The sequence below is a fragment of the Sinocyclocheilus anshuiensis genome, unplaced genomic scaffold (genome assembly GCF_001515605.1).
Source record: "Sinocyclocheilus anshuiensis isolate Anshui unplaced genomic scaffold, SAMN03320099.WGS_v1.1 scaffold337, whole genome shotgun sequence".
NCBI classification, from domain to species: domain Eukaryota; kingdom Metazoa; phylum Chordata; class Actinopteri; order Cypriniformes; family Cyprinidae; genus Sinocyclocheilus; species Sinocyclocheilus anshuiensis.
Window position 1 is genome coordinate 1,286,674 of NW_015537968.1, and position 22,728 is coordinate 1,309,401.

General features: G+C 38.2%; 1 protein-coding gene and 1 pseudogene across 4 annotated transcripts; both read right to left on the reverse strand.

Annotated features, from left to right (window-relative positions):
- The window catches only part of LOC107669093 (DNA polymerase nu-like), a 36,555-nt pseudogene extending 22,668 nt beyond the window's left edge, over nucleotides 1-13,887 (reverse strand).
- A 429-nt stretch (nucleotides 13,888-14,316) lies between these two features.
- LOC107668715 (HAUS augmin-like complex subunit 3) lies at nucleotides 14,317-22,644 on the reverse strand. Of its 4 annotated transcripts, none has more exons than XM_016460690.1 (5): nucleotides 22,483-22,638; nucleotides 20,865-21,888; nucleotides 19,704-20,158; nucleotides 19,304-19,589; nucleotides 14,317-14,773 (listed from the first exon to the last, which is right to left on the reverse strand). In XM_016460690.1, the coding sequence occupies exons 2-5, from the start codon at nucleotides 21,840-21,842 to the stop codon at nucleotides 14,558-14,560; spliced, it is 1,935 nt and encodes a 644-aa protein (XP_016316176.1). In that variant the 5' UTR covers nucleotides 21,843-21,888; nucleotides 22,483-22,638; the 3' UTR covers nucleotides 14,317-14,557. The 4 variants fall into 4 exon arrangements, with proteins under 4 accessions (XP_016316176.1, XP_016316190.1, XP_016316184.1 ...); XM_016460704.1 differs by having other exon boundaries at nucleotides 19,352-19,589; nucleotides 22,483-22,636; XM_016460698.1 differs by lacking the exon at nucleotides 22,483-22,638 and adding an exon at nucleotides 22,277-22,317.
- Between the last annotated feature and the right edge of the window lie 84 nt (nucleotides 22,645-22,728).

A 22,728-nucleotide genomic window follows, 5' to 3' on the forward strand; every position in this document is an offset into this window, starting at 1 on the left:
ACACACACACACACACACACACACACACACACACACACACACACAATCAATATGCATCACTCACAGACGCCACCCTTCAGTTCCCTGCAGCTGTTGAGTCAGGTCCTCTTTAATTATGTGAGTAGTAGAGGAAGTGTGTGTTTCAGTGCAACCATCACATGGGGAGGCCTGAATTTATGTATGAGTGCATAAAAATTTGTAACTGTACTCCTGTGAATGTGTTTGCTCAGTGGAAGTAACAGTCTCACTCCTATTCCCTGATGCGACATTTGGTCAAAATGGAAATTTCCCCCAGGACAGCTGATTGGTTTAAATGCAAGGCATTAGTATCATGAACTAACAATGAACAGCACAGTTTCGTTTTCAAATATATAGTAAAAACAGTAATATTGTGATATGATTACAATTAAAAACAATGTATCTATTTTAATATATTGTAAAAAGTAATTTATTCCTGTGATGGCAAAGCTGAATTTACAGCAGCCATTACTTTAGGTCTTCAGTGTCACATGATCCTTCAGAAATCATCCAGCTGATTTGGTGCTCTAGAAAACTTTCTTAATATCAATGTTAAAATGGTTGTGCTGCTTAATATCTTTGTGGAACCCATGATACATTTTTTTCAGGAATTTTCTGATGAAGTTCAAAAGAAGAGCATTTGTTTTAAATAGTTTTTTTTTGCAACCATGTCAATGTCTTTATTATTTAATTTAATGCATCCTTGCTAAAAAAATATTTATTTCTTTTAAAAACCTCACTAACCCCAAATTTTGAACTGTAGAGTAAACATTCATAACACAAATTTAATAATTAACTTAAAATTCAAACTGTAAATGTAGATGAATAAATGCTGTAAAAGTATTGTACATTATTGTATAGTCTTACCTAAAATGAAAATCAGACATATTTCACCAAAACTGCACAGTACTGTGGCTATTCAGCAAAATATTACAAAAGTTCTCACTTCGGGAAGATGGGCAGTCTTACAGCACCACACTCCAAAAAATGATGATGAGCATGCAACATTTTACAGATGCTTTTATCCAAAGTGACTTGAATGAATGAAGGATACAACATAAACAATTCATTCCAATGAGGTAATAACATACAAAGCCCTAAAACTGCTCAGAATACAGGCTATAGAGCAAAGATGAAAGTGAGAGACAAGTGAAATAATAAAACTTCTACATCTAAGCCGCTCCAGTGGGAATGCAGCTGTTGGCCCCTAAGGTTATCTACTGAAGAGGAAACAGTTTAAATATAATAATTCTCTGTCAACAGCGTCTATAATGGTTCTAATGCTCAGGGTTGCTGGCATCTGCTGGAGGCTTTGCATCATTACAACTACTTCATCTTTACCGCAGTACACACCAACGCCCACACAGAAGATGATTATTACACACAGGGGTGTTGGATGCTCATTAACCGACACAACAGGGGGTTGAAGCTGAAAGAAGAGATATGGAGTGAGAGTCTGTGTGTGTGTGCGCACACTCATTAGATGTTTGAGGCAAGAGGTGGGGCGGTAACAGTGGGCCAGTAACGGCTAGAGAATCTGCTATATTGATTCAGAGGTTAAAGAGGTTTGGACTATTAATTAACTGAGCAATATAAGAACAGAATTCACCAACCAGTCCCTCAAAGACCTTCACAGACACTGCATATATCACATCCCTTCTCAATGATATTAACAATTTTATGTTAGGGATTCGTCGTAGTAGCACAATTTTATTTCAGTCACGTTTCAAGTGAAATTACCCGCTACTGTACACCCTTCCCCGTGTTTCTGCGCAGTTTCCATAGCAACAAAGCCTTCAATCACCCAGGGGATGGGCGAGATTCATTGCCATCCCACAGCGGCACCCTGTCGGCATGACAACGGCGAAACATGCTGCCTCTGCTGTTTCTGAGACTTGAGTAAGAGATACAGTAGAGAGGCCTTAAACACACACTCATGCACTGTTCAGCATACACACCATAAACTACAGCAAATACTTTGCAATGGCATGCTGACGGTGGGAACTAACTCACTAACCTGCTAATGGCCTGTGAAACACCATAGACAGGGACTGAATTATCCTCAAAGCCTTACAAATCTGAGTCATCATTTTGAGCTCTTCAAAAGTGATTTGCCGCAGTCTCTGGCAAATTACTGAAATCTAACTAGAATTATTCCTCCCTGTGGCCCAGCTTTAGAAAAAATGCAGCAAGCCAAAATGTGTTAATGCTTTGAGGCACAGATGTTTCCAAAGCCTGTGAGACAACAGAAACCATGGATGTCCCTCACACGCTCTCTCTCTCTCTCATTAGCACTGTAGCAACATGCCCTCTCCTCTCGCTGCTGTTACTCATCTGCTACTGTTTGTGTTGTGTGGCAAAAGCTTAATAAACAGAGAAACGGAGCCCCATGCAGAAAACCAATTAACATTGGCAGTTGTTGCTTTACAGCTCATGAAACCAGGCACTGTAAAAAATAACAACACAAACGTACATCTCATTGACTCTTAATGGGTTACTCTGGCTGGTTTGCTGTATGATGTTTTTGTTTCAGCTCGATGCTCAATGAATGTGCACTTGTTTGTAGTGGATAAACAGAACAAGTGCTTTGTTAGGGCAGTCAGTCAGGCTTTGTTGAGGATTCCCTGTTGCACGCTCCCCTTGAAAACATAAAGGTGGAAAGATAAACAAACAAGTCCAATACCTAAATTTACCAACAGAGAATCATGAGGTTGGTGGTGCAATAAAAAACAAAAACTGGACAAACAAAATGTAAAAATTGATATTAGCATCACTGTATAGTTAACAGAGCCAAAATTCTATACTATAACTAGGCCTATAATTTATTCTATTGCACGAATGTGATGGACCAAAATGTTTCATTAAAGTTGCAATGAAATGGAAATATTGACAGTACATTATCATGCTTCTATTCATCGATTGTTGACTGGATTTTATGATGTGGCCATTGCATTTAAAAATCAGATCTGAATGTGAGCTTGTAGTGGATTGTAGGAAAGAGGAGGGGTTTAAGTAGACTAAATAATTAGACATACATCAACAGAAAAGTCAACTGGAAGATCGAGTTATGATTTTTTGATTAAACATTTTGAGGTAAAAAAAAAAAAAACAAATTAAAGTAAAAAATAAAACATATGCATGGATGAACATGAAAACTCTCTCCTCATTTAAAGGCCAAAGCTCATGGAAATTCATTCCATGAATTAATTTAGAGAGGACTTTTATCAAATAGAGGAGATGACTCCAGTTAACTTACATTTACATTTACATTTAGTCATTTTGCAGACGCTTTTATCCAAAGCGACTTACAATTTTTACAATTTTAAAGCGATTCTTCTTAAAGAGGCAAACAGATACAGGAAGTGCTTGTAATACCAAGTTTCTAGACATTGTTCAAATAAGTACAAGCTAGAAAGAGAAGGAATAAATAAAGAGAGAGAATTTTTTTTTTTTTTTTATAATGATGATGATGAAGTCAAGCAGCTTCGAAAGAGATGAGTTTTCAGCTGTCGCTTGAAAATTGTCAGGGATTCAGCATTCTGGATAGGGGTGGGAAGATCGTTCCACCAGCCAGGAATGGTGAACGAGAATGTTCTGGAAAGTGATTTTGAGCCTCTCTGTGATGGTACCACGAGGCGTCGCTCACTAGCGGATCTCAGACTTCTGAAGGGGATGTAGATTCGTAGTAGTGAGTGGAAGTAGGCGGGTGCTGAGCCTGTGGCTGTTCTATATGCAAGCATCAATGTCTTGAACTTGATTCGAGCCGCGACCGGTAGCCAGTGCAAGGAGATAAAGAGAGGTGTAACATGGGCTCTTTTGGGCTCGTTGAAGACCAGTCGTACCGCTTAACTTAACGCAAAGTGTTGATGAAATGTTGACAGAGCACTTCAGAAAGATCTCCCTAATCCATAATGCAGCCAGTGAAGAGAGATGACTGTAACTGTAATTAAACTGTAAATGAATTTACAGTTATTTATACAGTTATGAATAAAATAATATTTAATTGAAAAGAGCACAGAAACATTGTCAAAATAATGAATCAAATGTGACACTTTTTTACTGCCACCTAGTATGCATGGTTTGATTTCTAAAATTCTGTATGTCGAAAGTCTCACCTTGCTCATACAAGACAAAATGCCATCCACAAATGCAGTCTTGATTTTGTGAATCTGACTGTATTTAAGTATGATTTTGGGCAGTGGATGCAGCTTCTGTAGTTGTAATAGCTAAAATAGAATGCAAAAAAGCCAAAAAACAAAGCAGATACACTCCACTTTTAATTTTAGTTAAAGAATAAGAGGTTATGAGTTAAAAAAGAAATCTTTGGTAGCCAATGAATCATTTAATTGATCCTGCTTATCTACAATTTAAATAATGTGTAACAGGTAATCTGAGAAATTAAGATATATTGTCAAACTTTTAAAATTACAAACTGCATTATGGTTGGTGCTGACAATAATTCAATATAAACAATAACATCCATGGGACCATCTCATGTTCATTTGCACATATAGGGACATTAAATGTGTACTCACTTCTGTTTCTGATGTGGACTGCTGTTTTTTGAAGCTTCCTATTCTCACAAAGTTCATGTAAGCGCAGCTTCTTAAACAAGATCTGAAAAGAAGAGAGGTTTGTAATACATATTTATAATTACACTTAACTATCAACATGTTAGTGACAGAACAAAACCAATAGACACTAATAGACAACATTTTAGGGCATCATAGGGCATCTATGATTATGCTCAGAAATGGTGTCAAGGCAGACAGCAAGCAAAGTTTCAAAAGCCATTCAAAAACACTGACCAGTCTGAGCTGAGCACTGCTGGAAACCAAAAACTTTTGACCTGCAGCCTGGTGAGCCTCCTGCTCTAACTGCTTCAGCTTAGACTGAGAGAGAAAGAGCGCGTGCGAGAGAGACCCAGGTTAGAAGGGAGCTGCTGCACCCATTCAGACACTTTCAAATACAAACTGGGGGAGGATGAGAGGGATGTACAAAATAGAAAAATTATAGAAAAGGGGCAAATGTGAAGGGTGCAGGAGTTTATGAAATAAATATACACAAAGCACAAGAGAAACCAATATATGTATATGCATAAAATACATGTACACTCGTGAGAGAAAAGGAAAGAGATATGAGAGGAGATGTTAATGTTCTTTTTGAGAAAGCAGATGCCAGCAGTGGTAGATCTGGTCATTAATATGAACTACACACAATATACCCTCGATTCCCCCTTAGGGAAAATAGACCTGAGAAAATCACTATTTATAGCTGTTCATAGAAACACACACTATTACCCCCAGCAATTCTGAAGTATTTTTCAAGGCCTCCTTGTCCACACGCATTTTATAGCTTTCCATTGCTGAGAGAGAGAAAGAGGGAACAATGTTAATGCAGCAAGTCAAAATTATTGGCTTTATTGTAAATGCATGACCAAATCTAATTCATTAGACAGTGATATATGGCTCTCTTCTTAAATAGCATTTTATTTCAGACTGTGATAGTAAATTTAAAGATATAAAGAATGAATATGCTGCACTGAAAATTTACTCAATAGATTACATGACTAAAGAATTAGATACATTTAATTCCAGTGTCTCACACACAAATTACATGATTAAAAAGAAACTGCATTTGACTGCATCTGAAACAAAATTCAGATAGTGTCATTTGTGGCAATTTCAAAATTTCACAATAAACATATACATGTTTGGCAACACACCGATGGAAAAAAGCCTGTGATATACAGTCAAAAAGAAATTTAGAACTGTTTCAACTAAAAATGGAAATAAACTTATACCTGGAAATGAATAGATCAGGGAAATGCCGTATGATGAAATTCTGAGTTAAATTGGTCACTTTTTTTAATCTCTACAATCTGTTTGCTCAGACCTGCCAGAATTGGAATCATCTTTTGTTCTACGGCAGAATAGAGCTGCCACAGCCCGAGTCTATAGTATAGACAAAGAGACGGAAAATTGAGAGCATGAGAGAAAACTGAGAAACAGTATACATTATGCTTTATTTAGAGAAGATTCATTTTAAATTACCTGAAGCTTGTTATGCAGTTCCATTATTAGATTGTATAGTAGAGACAAGTTTGAGATCACTTGAGTCACCTGATAAAGCAGTAAAGAGAGGGACAAAGCCACTGTAAAAGTGTAATTTCCAAGTCAAAAATTAGACACTGCTGGGGCCTTTTTCTGATCACCACTTGTTGAATCAGGTGTGTATATCTGACCTTAGCTTGTTTAGCACAGGCTGCAGTGATGTGGATGTAACTGGATGCGTGTAGTGCTTGGAAAGCAGGGTCTGAAAGCAGGATGCAGAGTCGGAAGGATCTAACAACCATGTTGTAATCTGAGGATCCATCACTTCACACCCCAACACTGCATAAAAAAAAACACATTACCACTATTCCCACATTTTAACGCTTAAGATGCAAGCCTATATTTAATGGTAATGTCTATATTTAAACAGTATTTCCCTCTTTTGGGAATATATGATTTTAAGCATGAATTTAAGATCGTCTTGTGGGCTTTAATAAAAGCAGGACCATTTGACTTATAAGTTTATACTATATAAGTCTATACAAGTTAACAAGAAAAATATCACAAATTTACTTGTTTAATCAATGACTTAGAAACAGCAAATAGAATATTTATGTTAGAATATAGTATATAATTTTCAAATTTTTCAAATCAACTTTTTGCAGTTTTAATTATTAGTCCTAACCCATTGTTTATTTCCTGTAAAAAAAAAATAAAGATTTTTTAATGTGGTCTTAGACTTTTGAATCCTACTCTATATAACATGGTAACTGTTTAAATAGTCAGAGATAAAGGAACTTTATGTATGCGCCACCTTGTTTCCAGCTCAAGTCTTTGCTGAAGTGTTTCAGTGCTGTGCGAAGCAGGTCTTTAGCTTTAAAACACACAAACGGCTTTGTGTCACACATCTTCTTGAGAATCTCTCTAAGGACACACAGACATACAGATACACAGAAAAACACACTAAACACAACCTGCAGCAACCACAAATGTGCTCACCTACATACAATTCCACATTCCATCTGTAACAGAATCCCTTTAAAGAAAAACTAATAATGAATGCCACTAGCCATCTGTGACAGAAAAACAGCAAGGACACAATGAGGAGTAGTTAAAGGCAAATACCTCTCTGTCTCTTTCTCGTTTCCTCTCCAAATACAAACATACCTGGAAAAGACATCCTGCTTTTGTGTCAAGTCTTGTTGGGCCCAGGCTGGTGCCTGCTCTAGTCTAAAGTACAGCACCCTCTCTGATGGTCTGTCCTGTGGTCCCTCTGAATCCAAATTCCTCTTCAGCAGAACCAGCACGCCACATTCAGTACCACTCGTACAACATTCAGTATGGCTGCATAATTTGCAGCAAATCTATCGTAAGAATTCTTTTTTTTCATGCTTACCCAAGTTGCATTTATTTGATTAGAAATACAGCAAAACTGTAATATTGTGAAATACTATTACAATTAAAATAATTATTTTCTATTTGAACATTTTAAAATGTAATTCATTCCTGTGATGGTGAATTTTCAGCAGCCATTACCCTTCAGTGTCACATGATCCTTTCAGAAATAATTCTAATATGCTGACTTGATGTTAATTTTCAACAATGCTGAAAAGTTATTAATTTAATTCGTGTTTTTCGTGGAAACTGTGATACATTTTTTCAGGAGTATTTGGTAAATAGAATGTTCTAATTATTATAAATAGAAGTATTTTGTAACTATTTTTGATCAACTTAATGCGCCCCACTGAGCCCAAACTTTTGAACAGTAGTGTACAGTGGGTACGGAAAGTATTCAGACCCCCTTCAATTTTTCACTCTTTGTTATATTGCAGCCATTTGCTAAAATCATTTAAGTTAATTTTTTTTCCTCATTAATGTACACACAGCACCCCATATTGACAGAAAAACACAGAATTGTTGACATTTTTGCAGATTTATTAAAAAAGAAAAACTGAAATATCACATGGTCCTAAGTATTCAGACCCTTTGCTGTGACACTCATATATTTAACTCAGGTGCTGTCCATTTCTTCTGATCATCCTTGAGATGGTTCTACACCTTCATTTGAGTCCAGCTGTGTTTGATTATACTGATTGGACTTGATTAGGAAAGCCACACACCTGTCTATATAAGACCTTACAGCCCACAGTGCATGTCAGAGCAAATGAGAATCATGAGGTCAAAGGAACTGCCTGAAGAGCTCAGAGACAAAATTCTGGCAAGGCACAGATCTGGCCAAGGTTACAAAAAAAATTCTGCTGCACTTAAGGTTCCTAAGAGCACAGTGGCCTCCATAATCCTTAAATGGAAGACGTTTGGTACGACGAGAACCCTTCCTAGAGCTGGCCGTCCGGCCAAACTGAGCTATTGGGGGAGAAGAGCCTTGGTGAGAGAGGTGAAGACGAACCCAAAGATCACTGTGGCTGAGTTCCAGAGATGCAGTCGGGAGATGGGAGCAAGTTGTAGAAAGTCAACCATCACTTCAGCCCTCCACCAGTCGGGGCTTTATTGCAGAGTGGCCCGACGGAAGCCTCTCTTCAGTGCAAGACACATGAAAGCCCGCTTGGAGTTTGCTAAAAAACACCTGAAGGTCTCCAAGATGGTGAGAAATAAGATTGTCTGGTCTGATGAGACCAAGATAGACCTTTTTGGCCTTAATTCTAAGCGGTATGTTTGGAGAAAACCAGGCACTGCTCATCATCTGTCCAATACAGTCCCAACAGTGAAGCCTGGTGGTGGCAGCATCATGCTGTGGGTGTGTTTTTCAGCTGCAGGGACAGGACGGCTGGTTGCAATCGAGGGAAAGATGACTGCGGCCAAGTACAGGGATATCCTGGACGAAAACCTTCTCCAGAGTGCTCAGGACCTCAGACTGGGCCGAAGGTTTACCTTCCAACAAGACAATGACCCTAAGCACACAGCTAAAATAACGAAGGAGTGGCTTCACAACAACTCTGTGACTGTTCTTGAATGGCCCAGCCAGAGCCGCCTTAAACCCAATTGAGCATCTCTGGAGAGACCTAAAAATGGCTGTCCACCAACGTTTACCATCCAACCTGACAGAACTGGAGAGGATCTGCAAGGAGGAATGGCAGAGGATCCCCAAATCCAGGTGTGAAAAACTTGTTGCATCTTTCCCAAAAAGACTCATGGCTGTATTAGATCAAAAGGGTGCTTCTACTAAATACTGAGCAAAGGGTCTGAATACTTAGGACCATGTGATATTTCAGTTTTTCGTTTTTAATAAATCTGCAAAAATGTCAACGATTCTGTGTTTTTCTGTCAATATGGGGTGCTGTGTGTACATTAATGAGGAAAAAAAATTAACTTAAATGATTTTAGCAAATGGCTGCAATATAACAAAGAGTGAAAAATTGAAGGGGGTCTGAATACTTTCCGTACCCACTGTAGATCTACCAAAATTTGTAATAAAACCAAAGCTTAATAGTTTAGCTCGATGAATATCATCTAGTGACTCTGTAATCACACCCCTGCTCTGGGTCCAGTTGTATGGGGCCGTCTTGGTATACCATGGTAACAACAAATGCATTCACTTTTCCAGCCTCCTTAAACAAACACTCTCTCTCTTGTGAGAGACGGCCTGTGTCACACAGTCTGGGGTTAGAGGTCAAACTAAAGGCCCCTCTAGTGGTTGCTGTTGTTACATCTTCTTTTCTGTCTGCTTCTGAAGGCATTTCATAACTTCGTTTGAATCCTGACAGACATGGATCAGAGAGCTTGGGGGGTTTGGAGCGATTTGGTTTATTACATCCTTGACTCATTAATTCTTTCTGGGGTCTGAGAGGATGTCTCTGCCTCTTGACGTCAGGCTGTGGAGGTTTTGGCTTTAGGAGCTTTATTGAGCCCTTTACTTTTGCCTTGTGGAAGAGCTGCGAGGGGAACCTCAGGGCTCTGAGTGTCTTTTTGCGCAACTCCTGTGATGAAGTGATCTTAGGAGCTTCTTGTGTCGGTCCAGAGGATTTCCATTTCCCTGTATGCTTTGGAAATTATTTCATCTCACCAGCCTGTGCGAGTTAAAAAAATGCAAGTAGAGTTAAAGAAGAGGACTTTTGAGTTCAAATTAGCTCTAATTCACATGTGAAGAAAATATTTAAACAATTCAAATAAAGCCAATTTCATAACTTCAAAAAGCTTAAATCAACACCAGACAGCCATCCACACACAGCCCTCCTATTTAGAGTGTGGCTGTCAGTGGCAGACAAATCAGCTTAAAACAAAAAGCTTCAGTAAGAGATTATGTACACACAGATCCCAGGCTGTCACTACTAAAGCTCTCTAAAGCAGTTTTCAGGCTGATGATGCACCCACACTTTTACCACTGCTAGGACAAGACTTCATCTGGTACTTCTCAACCTCTGAACGACCCCTGGGATTCTTTACGTAACAGACATCTGCAGTAAGAGACTTCCATTATTCATTAATAGGCTGTTTCACCTTGAAAGGAGTTCAAATAAAACTACACCAAGCATTCAAGGTCAAAACATTTTTGCAAACTAGATAACTGATCGACAGATAACTGAGGCTTTTTTATGTTCATGCTGTTCTTAGAACATCTAGAATTTAGTGTTCTTTGTCTAGATAAGTCCGTAAGCAGGTGAAAGGATGCTGTCCTTTGAATTGTATGTGTGTGTGCTTAGTACATTGTCAGTACTTGTTCTCCTCATCACTCTGATGCTCTGTACTTTAGAACCCTGGGGAAGTTTTGTGTTTTTTCTTCTCTGGACAAAGAAAACTTTAATTTTTTTTACATAAATGCAGACTGATTCTTCATCTTCATTCCCACAATGTAATGTAGTGCTGTTAATAACACCACTCTGAGCCATCTGAGTACAGAGAGACACTCATAACTGATCCCTTAAAGACCACTTTTTACCTGTGTTGTATTTTCTTACCAACAGTTTCACACAGAATACACCTTGTAGAAGAAAAGTTCTTTGCAGCTTAAAAAGGTCAGGATGTTTAAAAAAAAAAAAAAAATTAACTGAAATGACAAAAAAAAAAAAAAAGCACACCGAAACTGAAATTATAGGCTTAAAGACATGTCAGAGCTGTGTAGTAGTTAGTGCTTCCCAGTCCTATTTCTTCCTCTCCAACATCTCTTAACCATATTGTTAGCAAAAGTCAAACGTCTAAAAAATTAGATTCAATTAATAAAATCAAAGTGGAATAAATAAGATCAATGTTGGGATCCGAAAAATTAGACAAAAACATCTCTGATGACATAAGGCATCCAGGACTGAGTCAGTACATTACCTGAGAGTGGGGCCGGATGCTGTGCAGCACTCCACCACTGGTGGGGTGTACTGTGGACTCCACCTTAACATCTCTCTCTCCAATTCCAAGCTTATTTCTGCCTAGAGGGTACTGTCTATTTGTTGTATCATTAGCTTGTACCTGACATGTCCTGCTGTGTGCTATATGCCATCTAAAACCATTTTAAACAGCATTTTGTAAATGAATAATTATCTTGATATGACTTGGTTGGTTTAACAAAGAACTGGTTTACAAGAAAAAATTGTTTGCAAATCAGACATTATCAGCCTAGGTAAAGTAGACACACTGGGAGAACGTCTTGCATGAGAAATCATGTGACATTTGGTAGGGCTGCAATACAAAGATTTTTTTTAAATATGTATTTGTACTGTCTAGCAGTACATCAAGCACTGTACTTACTAGTTCTGCTCTTGGTAATCTCTATGACAAAAAAAAAACAACAGCAAGCAGAAACTGAAATTATAGGCTTAAAGACATGTCAGAGCTGTGTAGTAGTTAGTGCTTCCCAGTCCTATTTCTTCCTCTCCAACATCTCTTAACCATATTGTTAGCAAAAGTCAAACGTCTAAAAAATTAGATTCAATTAATAAAATCAAAGTGGAATAAATAAGATCAATGTTGGGATCCGAAAAATTAGACAAAAACATCTCTGATGACATAAGGCATCCAGGACTGAGTCAGTACATTACCTGAGAGTGGGGCCGGATGCTGTGCAGCACTCCACCACTGGTGGGGTGTACTGTGGACTCCACCTTAACATCTCTCTCTCCAATTCCAAGCTTATTTCTGCCTAGAGGGTACTGTCTATTTGTTGTATCATTAGCTTGTACCTGACATGTCCTGCTGTGTGCTATATGCCATCTAAAACCATTTTAAACAGCATTTTGTAAATGAATAATTATCTTGATATGACTTGGTTGGTTTAACAAAGAACTGGTTTACAAGAAAAAATTGTTTGCAAATCAGACATTATCAGCCTAGGTAAAGTAGACACACTGGGAGAACGTCTTGCATGAGAAATCATGTGACATTTGGTAGGGCTGCAATACAAAGATTTTTTTTAAATATGTATTTGTACTGTCTAGCAGTACATCAAGCACTGTACTTACTAGTTCTGCTCTTGGTAATCTCTCTTCTTTCAGAGCCACTGTCTTCTTTTTCCTTCACTGAGTCCAGTATTTCACCTGACCTAACAGTTGTGTCTTGCACACATTCAAGGACAGAGATGCTTCCACATATTTCGGCATGTAGACAGCATTCGACTGGAACTGACAATTCAGAGTTTCTGCTATTTTGCCAGCAATGGCTGCTCTCCAGATGCTCAAACGTAGATGCTGGTTTCTCTAAATTAGACATACGATTACTATGCTGCACTATGCTGGTCAGCTTATCTTCAAAAACAGAATCACGGTCATCTTTCGTTGTCAACCACGATCGACATCTACAAAATGGAGCTATCTGTCCAGCCCTACTCTGCTTGCCCACAATATCAATCCTCTTTTCTTCTCCAGATACTTGTTGACAGACAGTTGCTATTAGGCAATGTAAGCTGCCCAAAGCTGAACTTCTTTACTGGAGGAGCCTCATGTTGATCACAACCTACTGGGTCTTTTTCAGTGGGGCTTTCTGGTTGAATCCACCTACTCTTATTGAAGGTCGGTCTATGGATCTGTCATCTGTCTGAGCTTCTGTCATAACACCTGATCTAACCTGAGGGCTCCCCATGCTATTTAAGTGGGGAACATATGTAACCGGTCTTCTCCCTGCGATACCGGTACATAAGGCTGGACATTGGGCTTTATGATATCACCAGCATAGTACAGTGCAAACCTCTCATTACTGGTCACATCCTTTAACTGTAAATGGTTTGAATCTTCCACCAGATTATTATAATCCAGGTCTCTAAAGAGAGAAAGACATAAAACAGAAGATAAAATTATCAGAAAAAAGATATCAACGTAAACTTGTTAAATACTAGGACTAATCTATCTACTGTACTTAAACAGCATTTTTTTAAATTTCAAAAAGTCAAATGAATAATTACTTTATTTTTAGTTACAGAAATAATGTATAAATTATCGTTGCCTCAACATATGTGCTGTGTAAAAAGTATAATTTCTAGGTATTACTCACCTTTTCCCTGCACACAAATTTTGATTTGTGTCATCTGCCCTGCTTCTGAGACAGGCTGAACCCTCTACCAGATGAGGCTGTAATTGTTAATAAGTTAAAGATTTCCTCAGACAGAAATACATTTTTTAACACCTGTTTGAGAACTAGTCTATCAAAGTCACCAAGCCTAGCTCAAAAGTTTGAACGTGCGTGTTAATAACCAATAAAATGCATAGCCAATAAAATAACTAACCTCAAGTTAATAATACTGTTAGAATGTTCTGTTTCTGACTCACTGGCTTTGTTTCTGTCTGTTCTGTGCACATACTGGACCCGAAGGGCAGCTATGACGCTCTGCGCAGCTGCAGAGAGGTGCTGCGTTCAGACTGCTGCAAAGGTAGCTCTCCATCTCATTTGCTGATCTCATAGTCTGTCTTGACACACATGCAGAAAAATAGCAGTGCAATCTAAGCAGAAGGTGCTAGATTCAAATCTGACATCAAATGGAGCAAACGTGCACATGCATCACAATTGGCTGCTGTCATACTCTTCCACCACACAATATTTGAGTGGAAATCTATTGTTCCAATGTCTGTCAGTCAACTCAGATCTATAAAAAGATAATACACGTAGTCGGCTGGTGTTCCTCAGGTGGCCTTCTTTCATGAGATGAAAATCATAAATGCATTGAAGCAAAGAATCAAACTGCATTTATAAAAAGTTTGAAAAACACTCACGCACAAAGATTTGCTCAAACATTGAGATTACAAATTATGTTTATTCACAGATACAACTGTTAATCAACCAAAAAACATGATTTATACAAGAAGCAGCACATTTGTTTAAGTACAAATGCAAAATTATGTGAAACTGTAGGAACTAAATACAAATTTGACATATCTAAAGAACATTAACTTTTAGCGGATAGCAAAATAAACAATAATAAAATGAGTATATCAGATCTAAGGAGATCCATAACAGAAACAACAATGGTCCGTGTCCATATCTGCATATAACATTAATTTTTTCTCTGTATTGTTGACTGGAGTAGAAAAAGGAAATCTGTCTACATTCTGATTCTACATAACCCCTGCTTGAGCCTCTATATCTCTCACTGCCCTGCTGAGCAATCTTGGGTCCAGATGGAAATAAACATACAGTTCCCTCTCTCTCCTCAGAGTAGCACTGCGTTCAAGCCTCCCTCGTTTGGCCTTCAAGTCCCCAACTATGTCCTGAAGAGATGTGTACAAGGCCTTCTGCTTGACCTCCAACTCATCTAGAACTATTGTGAGCTCCTAAACAGAGAGAGTGGGTGGGAAAAAGTCAGACACAGAGCAGGAAGTGTCAAGTACAGAGAAAAACAAAGCATGACAGGCATAGTAAATGTCAAAGAAGGGAAATGGCATGTGCATGACGAGTTTGAGAAGGTGAGACAAAGAGCAGGAAACAGAGAGAAAGAGAGAAAAAACTAAACTGAGTTAAAGGGTTAGTTCACCCAAAAATGAAAATTCTGTCATTAATTACTCACCCTCATGTCGTTCCAAACCCGTATGACCATCGTTCATGTTCGGAACACAAATTAAGATATTTTTGATTAAATCCGAGAGCTTTCTGGCCCTGCATAGACAGCAACGCAACTGAAACGTTTTACGGCCCAGAAAGGTAGTAAGGACATCGATAAAATCCATGTGACATCAGTAATTTAACTTTAATGTTATGAAGCTCCAAGAATACTTTGTGCGCAAAGAAAACAAAAATAACTTTATTCAACAATTTCTTCTCTTCCGTGTCAGTCGATACGCATTCACGAGAGTACCACGATGCATGCATGTGATGATGCTGCTGACCCAGGAGCCGGTGTTCTGACGCAGAACCCAGATGCGCTGCGCCTTGTACTCTTGTGAACGCAACACAGAAATAAAGTTGTTATTTTTGTTTTCTTTGCACACAAAAAGTATTCCATATATAGTCATAGTGAATAGTCACATGGACTATTTTAACGATATCCTTACTACCTTTCTGGGTCATAAAACATTTCAGTTGTGTTGCTGTCAATGCAGGGTCAAAAAGCTCTCGGATTTAATCAAAACTATCTTCATTTGTGTTCCGAATATGAACGAAGGTCTTAGGGGTTTGGAACGACACGAGGGTGAGTAATTAATGACAGAATTTTCATTTTCGGGTGAACTAACACTTTAAATAGAATACAACTTGCAATTATCCACGTTCTGCTTGATAAGAAATCTGTTAAGGAAATACACATATCCCAATCACATGAACTCCTCATTAACATTGATCACTTTCTGTGCACACAAGTACAGAGGTGAATAGGGATATGCCGGTATCAAATTTTCATGTTGCGATTAATTGCTAATGCTTTTATCACGGTATTCGGTATACAGTATTATCACGATATTGAAATTTAGTTTTAAAAAAGTGCTCTCATAATACAGTATAACAGGTTTAATAACTTTTCTTATAACAAAAATAACTGAACATTTAAATGCAATAAAGCAATACAGAAAAATGTATAAAGTTAAAAGTTTTACACAGATTAAAGTGCAAAAGAACTATAAAGACCAATAGGTATCACTTTACAATAAGACCTCATTAGTTCAACATTAATTTAACATTCACAATGAGCAATAGCTACATTTGCTACAGAAGTTATTAATCTTTGTTTAAAAAATTCAAGTTTAAGTTCATGTTAGCTCATTAAATAACACAGTTGCAACTTTTGATTTTAACAACCTGTTATTAAATATTGGAATACCTAAGATTAATGAATGTTCAGAAGAATTTTTCATTGGCAGTTTATGTTAACTAATGAATTAACTAATGTTAACTAATGAAGCCCTAATGTAAAGTGTGACAGAACAATAAAGAATCAAAACACTTTCAAACAATATCTAGGGCATGTTGTAGTCCAGATTAAAATGTAAAAAAAGTTTGAAAATAAATAGCCTATTAAGTCTAAATATTTAAGTATTTGGCTCTGTGATCAACATCACAGCAAATACACAAATCTAATGGCTGTTTAAATAATTTTAACACGATTCAGAAACAGAAAGTAGTGCAGCTGCTTTATTTACAGGGTTTCCGGGGTAATGGCTGCATTTAAATGAATTATTATTATTATTATTTCTGCAGTTTAGCGCCATCTGCTGTCAGAGAGTGAAAGTGCGCTTTCATCCAGAGCGTCTCTCACATGTTCAGCCATGTGCTTCTCGTCCGCGCTTATTTACATCAGAGTTCGCACGCGTCTTTCAAGCAGCATACAGCGGTGTTGTGCATTTTGACCAGTTGATGGGAAAAGTATTCTTAAAATGCATTCACAATTCTGAATAATTTGTAATATATAATTATTCACGGTATTTAGAAGTGCCCACGATAACAATATTGTGCATATTCATTACAAGTCTGACGGCACAAGTCTAGAGGTGAACAACAAATAATTTAGTAATTAATAATAATTTATGCATTTAGCAGACGCTTTTATCCAAAGCGACTTACAGTGCATTCAGGCAATACATTTTTTACCAGTATGTGTACAAATACAACTGATAAATAGAATTGATTTAATTGACTGCAATAGGATTATCATAAATACATTTAAATTCTGCATTACATTGAGAAGGGAAGAAAAGAAACATCTAACGCATTGCAAGAGTTTGTTTTTAATGTCATCCCAGCTTCTATGACTATTTTCATGGCGAATCCAGGTTAAAATATAAAAATAGATCAAACTAAAAAACCTAGCCAAGATGTTTTAGATCAATTTTTAATAAAACTTATTCTAGATTAACTTTGTTAAAAGGCTTTTCATGGGTGTCAGCAGAACAGTGTTTTCAGAGGACAAGAAATATCCCAGTTCAATCTAGGAATGCACCGGTTGACCGGCCATAAATCGGAACGGAAATCGTTTTTTTGTATTTTTTTCGTCCGATTTTTCCTGAAGTGTGCACAGAGGCGCCAGCAGAAACAAATACCACGCAGAGCAAGCTCACTGTTGGCGATGCACGATGAGATATTGGAAGAAAAATCTGAAGTGATTAAGGATACTGGCAGCCGTACAGCACTGGAAATGCAGAGCTACCTGTCTGAGGCACAGATACCAAGAAGCGAACAGCCGTTGGTGTACTGGCGCACAAATAAGAGCCGCTTTCCTGCACTCGCTGAAGTTGCGCGAGTGTACCTGTCCGCGCCCTGCACAAGCGTAGACAGTGAACGTTTGTTCAGCTCAGCTTCTCACGTGTTGGATGAGAAACGAAACAGACTAACTTGTGACAAAGCTGAAATGCTTCTTTTTGTAAAGAAGAACTCGCAAGCACTTTTGAAAAGCCGGAAGTAAGCGTCAGTTCTGTAGGCTATAGGATGAATATTTTTTATTTTACCTTAAAATTACATTGACTTAATGTGATTTAAAAAGCACCTGCCGTAGTTAACATTTTGGAATAATTTATTTATATAGCCTACTTTGGTTTTATTTAGTTTCACTGGTAAAGACCTTTTTTTCTTTACACCAAATTTAAAAACGAAAACAAATGCTGAATGCTGATTAAGTAACATCTTTGTTTGGAGTGTTGAATGTGTTTGGATTGTGTTGTTTGGATTGTGGAACTATGCAGTTGTTGCCTTTAAAATTACATGGTTACAGTTAATGTTTTCATTTAAGGCCAGTTTATAGTTTCAACCCAATTTAAAAACAAAAGCTAAATGCTTTTGTCAGTAGGCCTACCTATGTTTGTATTGAATGTAGCCTACTTACTGCGCAGTTACTGCTGTTAATTTCAGATGGTTAGTTGTTGTTTTCAAAAGCCAAAACCCAGTTTAGCCTGTTAAATACCAAATAAACATCTTGTTTATGTGTACTTTTATTCTTTCTTGTTTGTTGCTTGATAAAAAAATAAATAAAAAAAAATCGGAAATCGGTATCAGAATCGGCCAGTTTGCTTGTAAAAAATCGGTATCGGAATCGGCTATGAAAAATCATGATCGTGCATCACTAGTCCAATCATTTGTGTTTCACAGACAGGTGTTGCAGTGACAGGAAAGAAAACAGAAGCCATAGACAATTTTAAACCTATATATACACTATATATACACACTAACAGCTTGTGTCAGTGCAAACCCTCTTTTGACATTTTAAAACAACAACAACAAAAAACCTACTGTCAGTATGTACAGCAATGAAAAGACATGGACACAGTTATATTGGCAGCTAACCTTATTGCATATGCATTTGTAAGTGTTTCCCCTTCAGACACAAAATTTATGGGAGAGTATTTAAATGAACAGAGGTTTGCAGAAAATGGTACTTTATTTAACATCCAAAAAGGCATGTCTTAACCATTATGCTCAATATGCTCCTGTATTGTTAGTGGATTATCCGCATCTGATTATCACTGGCTCTGCTTGTTTGCGAGTTTGCGACCCTATACTAATTTGTGCCACTCTTGGTAAATTGCGTTGGTCATTATGGATATGAGCAAGCTGTGTTCGTGTTCTATCATTTGAACATTGTCAATAGATCACCTGCAAACATTTTCACTCCCACCGGCACTTTAATTTGTTTGCTGTCTCACGCTAATTCGCCATGTTTAGTTATTCTGGCCCATAATCTTAATACAGCAGATAAATATAAAACACAGTGCATAAAAACACAGAAAAACCAACCACCCAACAATTACGACCAACCACTGAGAGGTGCATGCTTTTCATAAATCAAGAATATGATGATTAATCTGCTCACGTTTCTTGGGATTCACAAGGGATGACGTTGAAAATGGTGGTGAGGTTGAGAAAAAAAGAACAGAAAGACATACCTGTGCATGAGGGCAGAGCTCCAGTGCAGGTGTGGCTATAGCACATACCTGCGGCCTCAGAAGAGGCTGCACAATGTCTGAGTATGCCACTTGGTTGAGCGCATCTCGGTCACTTTCTAACCGAGCTCCAGTATAGGCTTGCTCTCGTCTGGCCCCATCCAAAGCCTCTTGTACAGTGACCAAATCCTCCTGCAGTTTAAAGGCCGCTGTTTCCAGCCTACCATAGGTTTGGAATGGATCCTCTCTCTCCGTGGGGGTCTTACCTAACTCAAGCATCTGCAGCAACCTGAGGGATTAACATATAGAACATATATATATGAAGATATAGTCTTACAAACTCAACCTGCATTTCAAAGTAAAAAACTGTAAGTTAAACTTCTCTCCACTCACGGTGGATTACCTGCTAAAGGCTGTGTCCTTGGAGCTGATGACCTGTTGTTTAGCATTAGAACCAAGGTAAGGCACTTGAGTTAAGTGAGGTTGTGTCAGAATGTTTTCTCTCTGAGCAGCAGCTTCTGCTGCCCCCTCCAGCTTCTTCAGTATTTCATCAAGCTGCTTCATCACCCTCCTCCCCATAAGGAGCTCTGCATCCTGGGCCAGACGCACAAGTTCGAAAAAGGCCTTCTGACGGAGAAGCTGGTCACGAACTTCGGTTTGCTTGGAGGTGTAGTAATTTTGCCTGGCTAACTGAAGAGCGAGGTCACCACGCACTACGGGGATGTTAAGGAGGCAGGCACAGTCTCGTAAAGCAGAGCGGACTGGGTCTAACATAAGGGACTGAATTTCAGACTGAATTGAGAGGATCTCAGAGCGTAGATCAGGCTCAAGCCTGATCACCTGTGAGTAGCACAGAGACTACGAGAGGAAGAGAATGAAATATTTAGAGACATGCTCTCAGTACAAGGGACAGAAAATATTTCCTCGATTTTATAATTAAAAAAGCCAGACACACAAAGTTTATTCTCCTTGCAGTGTGTTTATCTACATACAAATTTGCCTTGGCACATGTTGGAGTAAAACAGGGTTAAAACGCTGTTTCACACATACAAATTTAAAGTAACAGCACAGTGCTGATGAATAACTACAGTTTAAAGATACATATCTGTAGCAGTTTTACAAGTAACAGTGCATTTCAGGCATAATAATGGCAAGAATAGAATAGCTCTTACTTAGGTTGGAAATATGACCTGAGATTGAGAAGCTTTTTAAATAGTTTTTTTCTTTTATTGAACAAATTATTTTACTAAATCACTAAAACTCAGTGTACACTACTGTTCAAAATTTTGGGGTTGGTAAGATTTGTAAATTTTTTTGAAAGTCTGTTACGCTCAGCAAGGCTGGATTTATTTGATCAAAATACAGTGAACAGTAATATGGTGAAATATTATTATATTATAATATTATTAAAGTTTTATATTGTAATATATTTTAAACTTGCCATAAATGTTAACCATGTTAATAAGAAACAAACAATAATATATTACTCTTAAAATGTTTTGAATGGCACTGTATAGGCATTTATAAACCAATCATGGAAACTATAATTTTAATTAATATTCACCTCTGTGCTGCTGTTTAGTCGCTGGATGAGCCACTCTTTTGCTGCCTTGTCACCATGCTCCTTTGCCCGCTCTTTCACCAGCTGATACTGTGCCACTATATATGCCCACTGCAGTTGTGCCATTTCTTTCTTCCTGAGCTCCACTAGTCCCTCATCCTCTTCTTCCTCGTGCTCACTGCAACAGCTCAGATTAGTCAGCTGGCAGCGATTGGATGTGGAGGTCTCCATCAAGTTTGAGATGCCCTGAAAGAACTGACGCTGAGTGTAGGCAGTCAACACTTTGGTGAATTGCTCCTGTTGCTGGAGAAAAGGCTCTAGAGACAACTGAGAGAGGAGCACTGGAGTCCCTGGTTGAGCAACTAATGGTGGCGCAGCTCCATCTTTACTTCTTAGGTAATGAGGGTCAGTTTGGAAAAAGCCAGCCAGTTTGGTGGTCTCTTTTGACAGGTTCTCCACAGCGGAGTTGGTGTATGCATTTTCAGCAGCCAAGGCAGAGTTGGCATCCTTTACTGTAGAGCCTCCTTCCTGCAGCAGTGTTTGGGATGCAGAGGAGTTTGCACCCCAGTTGGTAGCCAACATCTGCAGCTTATTGAGTCTGCATTGTTTTAGCTGCTTTTCCTTGCGGAGAGCTTGAAGTTCTGTCTCGAGGTCCTCGATTGTTACATTTCCCCCTCCACACAACGCAGAACAGCCCTGTGACACTACACCTCCATCTACGGGCAAACAGGTTTTAAGCAGCTCAGCCAGTGTCACCTCATCCAACATGGGCTTCCCGGACTCCTGGAGTGCCTTGTACGCTTGCAATTCTTCTGGCGTTAGAACATTGCTGCGGTTCAGGCGGTTGCAGACGACACGTAAAAGGTGCAGGTTATCTGGTGCTGTGTCAAATAACCAGTCAAACTCAGAACCTTTCAGCACAGACGCCCGTGGGTAACCCAACCGTGACAACGCCTCAACAAACTGAGCCCCATCCAACATGGCTGCTTATGTCAACTTGGCTCACACTTCAGAGATATTCCTTATCCTAAAGCAGATGGTCAAAATACATTATAACAAGCCCGACATATTCTATGTATTTACAAAGTGAAGGCCCAACTGAGGTGAATGTTGCATGTTACTGTACTGTGTGCAAATAGGAAAACACACACACACACACACACACACACACACACACACATTACCATTCAAAAGTTTGTCACATCCTTCAGAAACCATTCTAAATATAATCTTACTGACCCATAACCAAACATACACACTCACAAAACACACCAATATAAATATAGAGATATTCAAAATATAATAATTCTCAAGAAAGAAAAAATGGACTGTACAAGACCCATCGCAGCAGTTTCAGTTTCATGACCAATACCTCAAAGATAGGCTAGCTAAAGTCAAAGCGGCTTTAGCTTTACCTTCAGTATGACAGATGAATAGCAATATATTTTGTATTTCAAGAGCCGTTAAAAACAAGTTAACGTTAAACGTTTGCATTAAGCTAAATTGGCTTGCTTTACTGGTTTACCGAGTACAAACGATCATAAATTTGGCTTTTTTTTTTTTTTTCAAAAACTGACAATGATATATATTTCATAAAGCAGTATATAGTAAACATCCATACCTTAAAAACCAGAACCCTTTTGATGTATTGCAGTCTGTCTCGATTACCACTTCCGAAATGCCCGCGCTTGCTTTCGTCACATGACGTGAGGTGGTTCCTCGACAAATATATTATTTCAAAAGCCTATTTTTATTTTATTTTTATTTATTTTTTTGCCACAGAAGATGGAATGATATAATACAGCTTACAACTGTATAAAAATATGTAGAAGTGGATTTACTGAAAACAAAATTAAGAAGCGTCTTC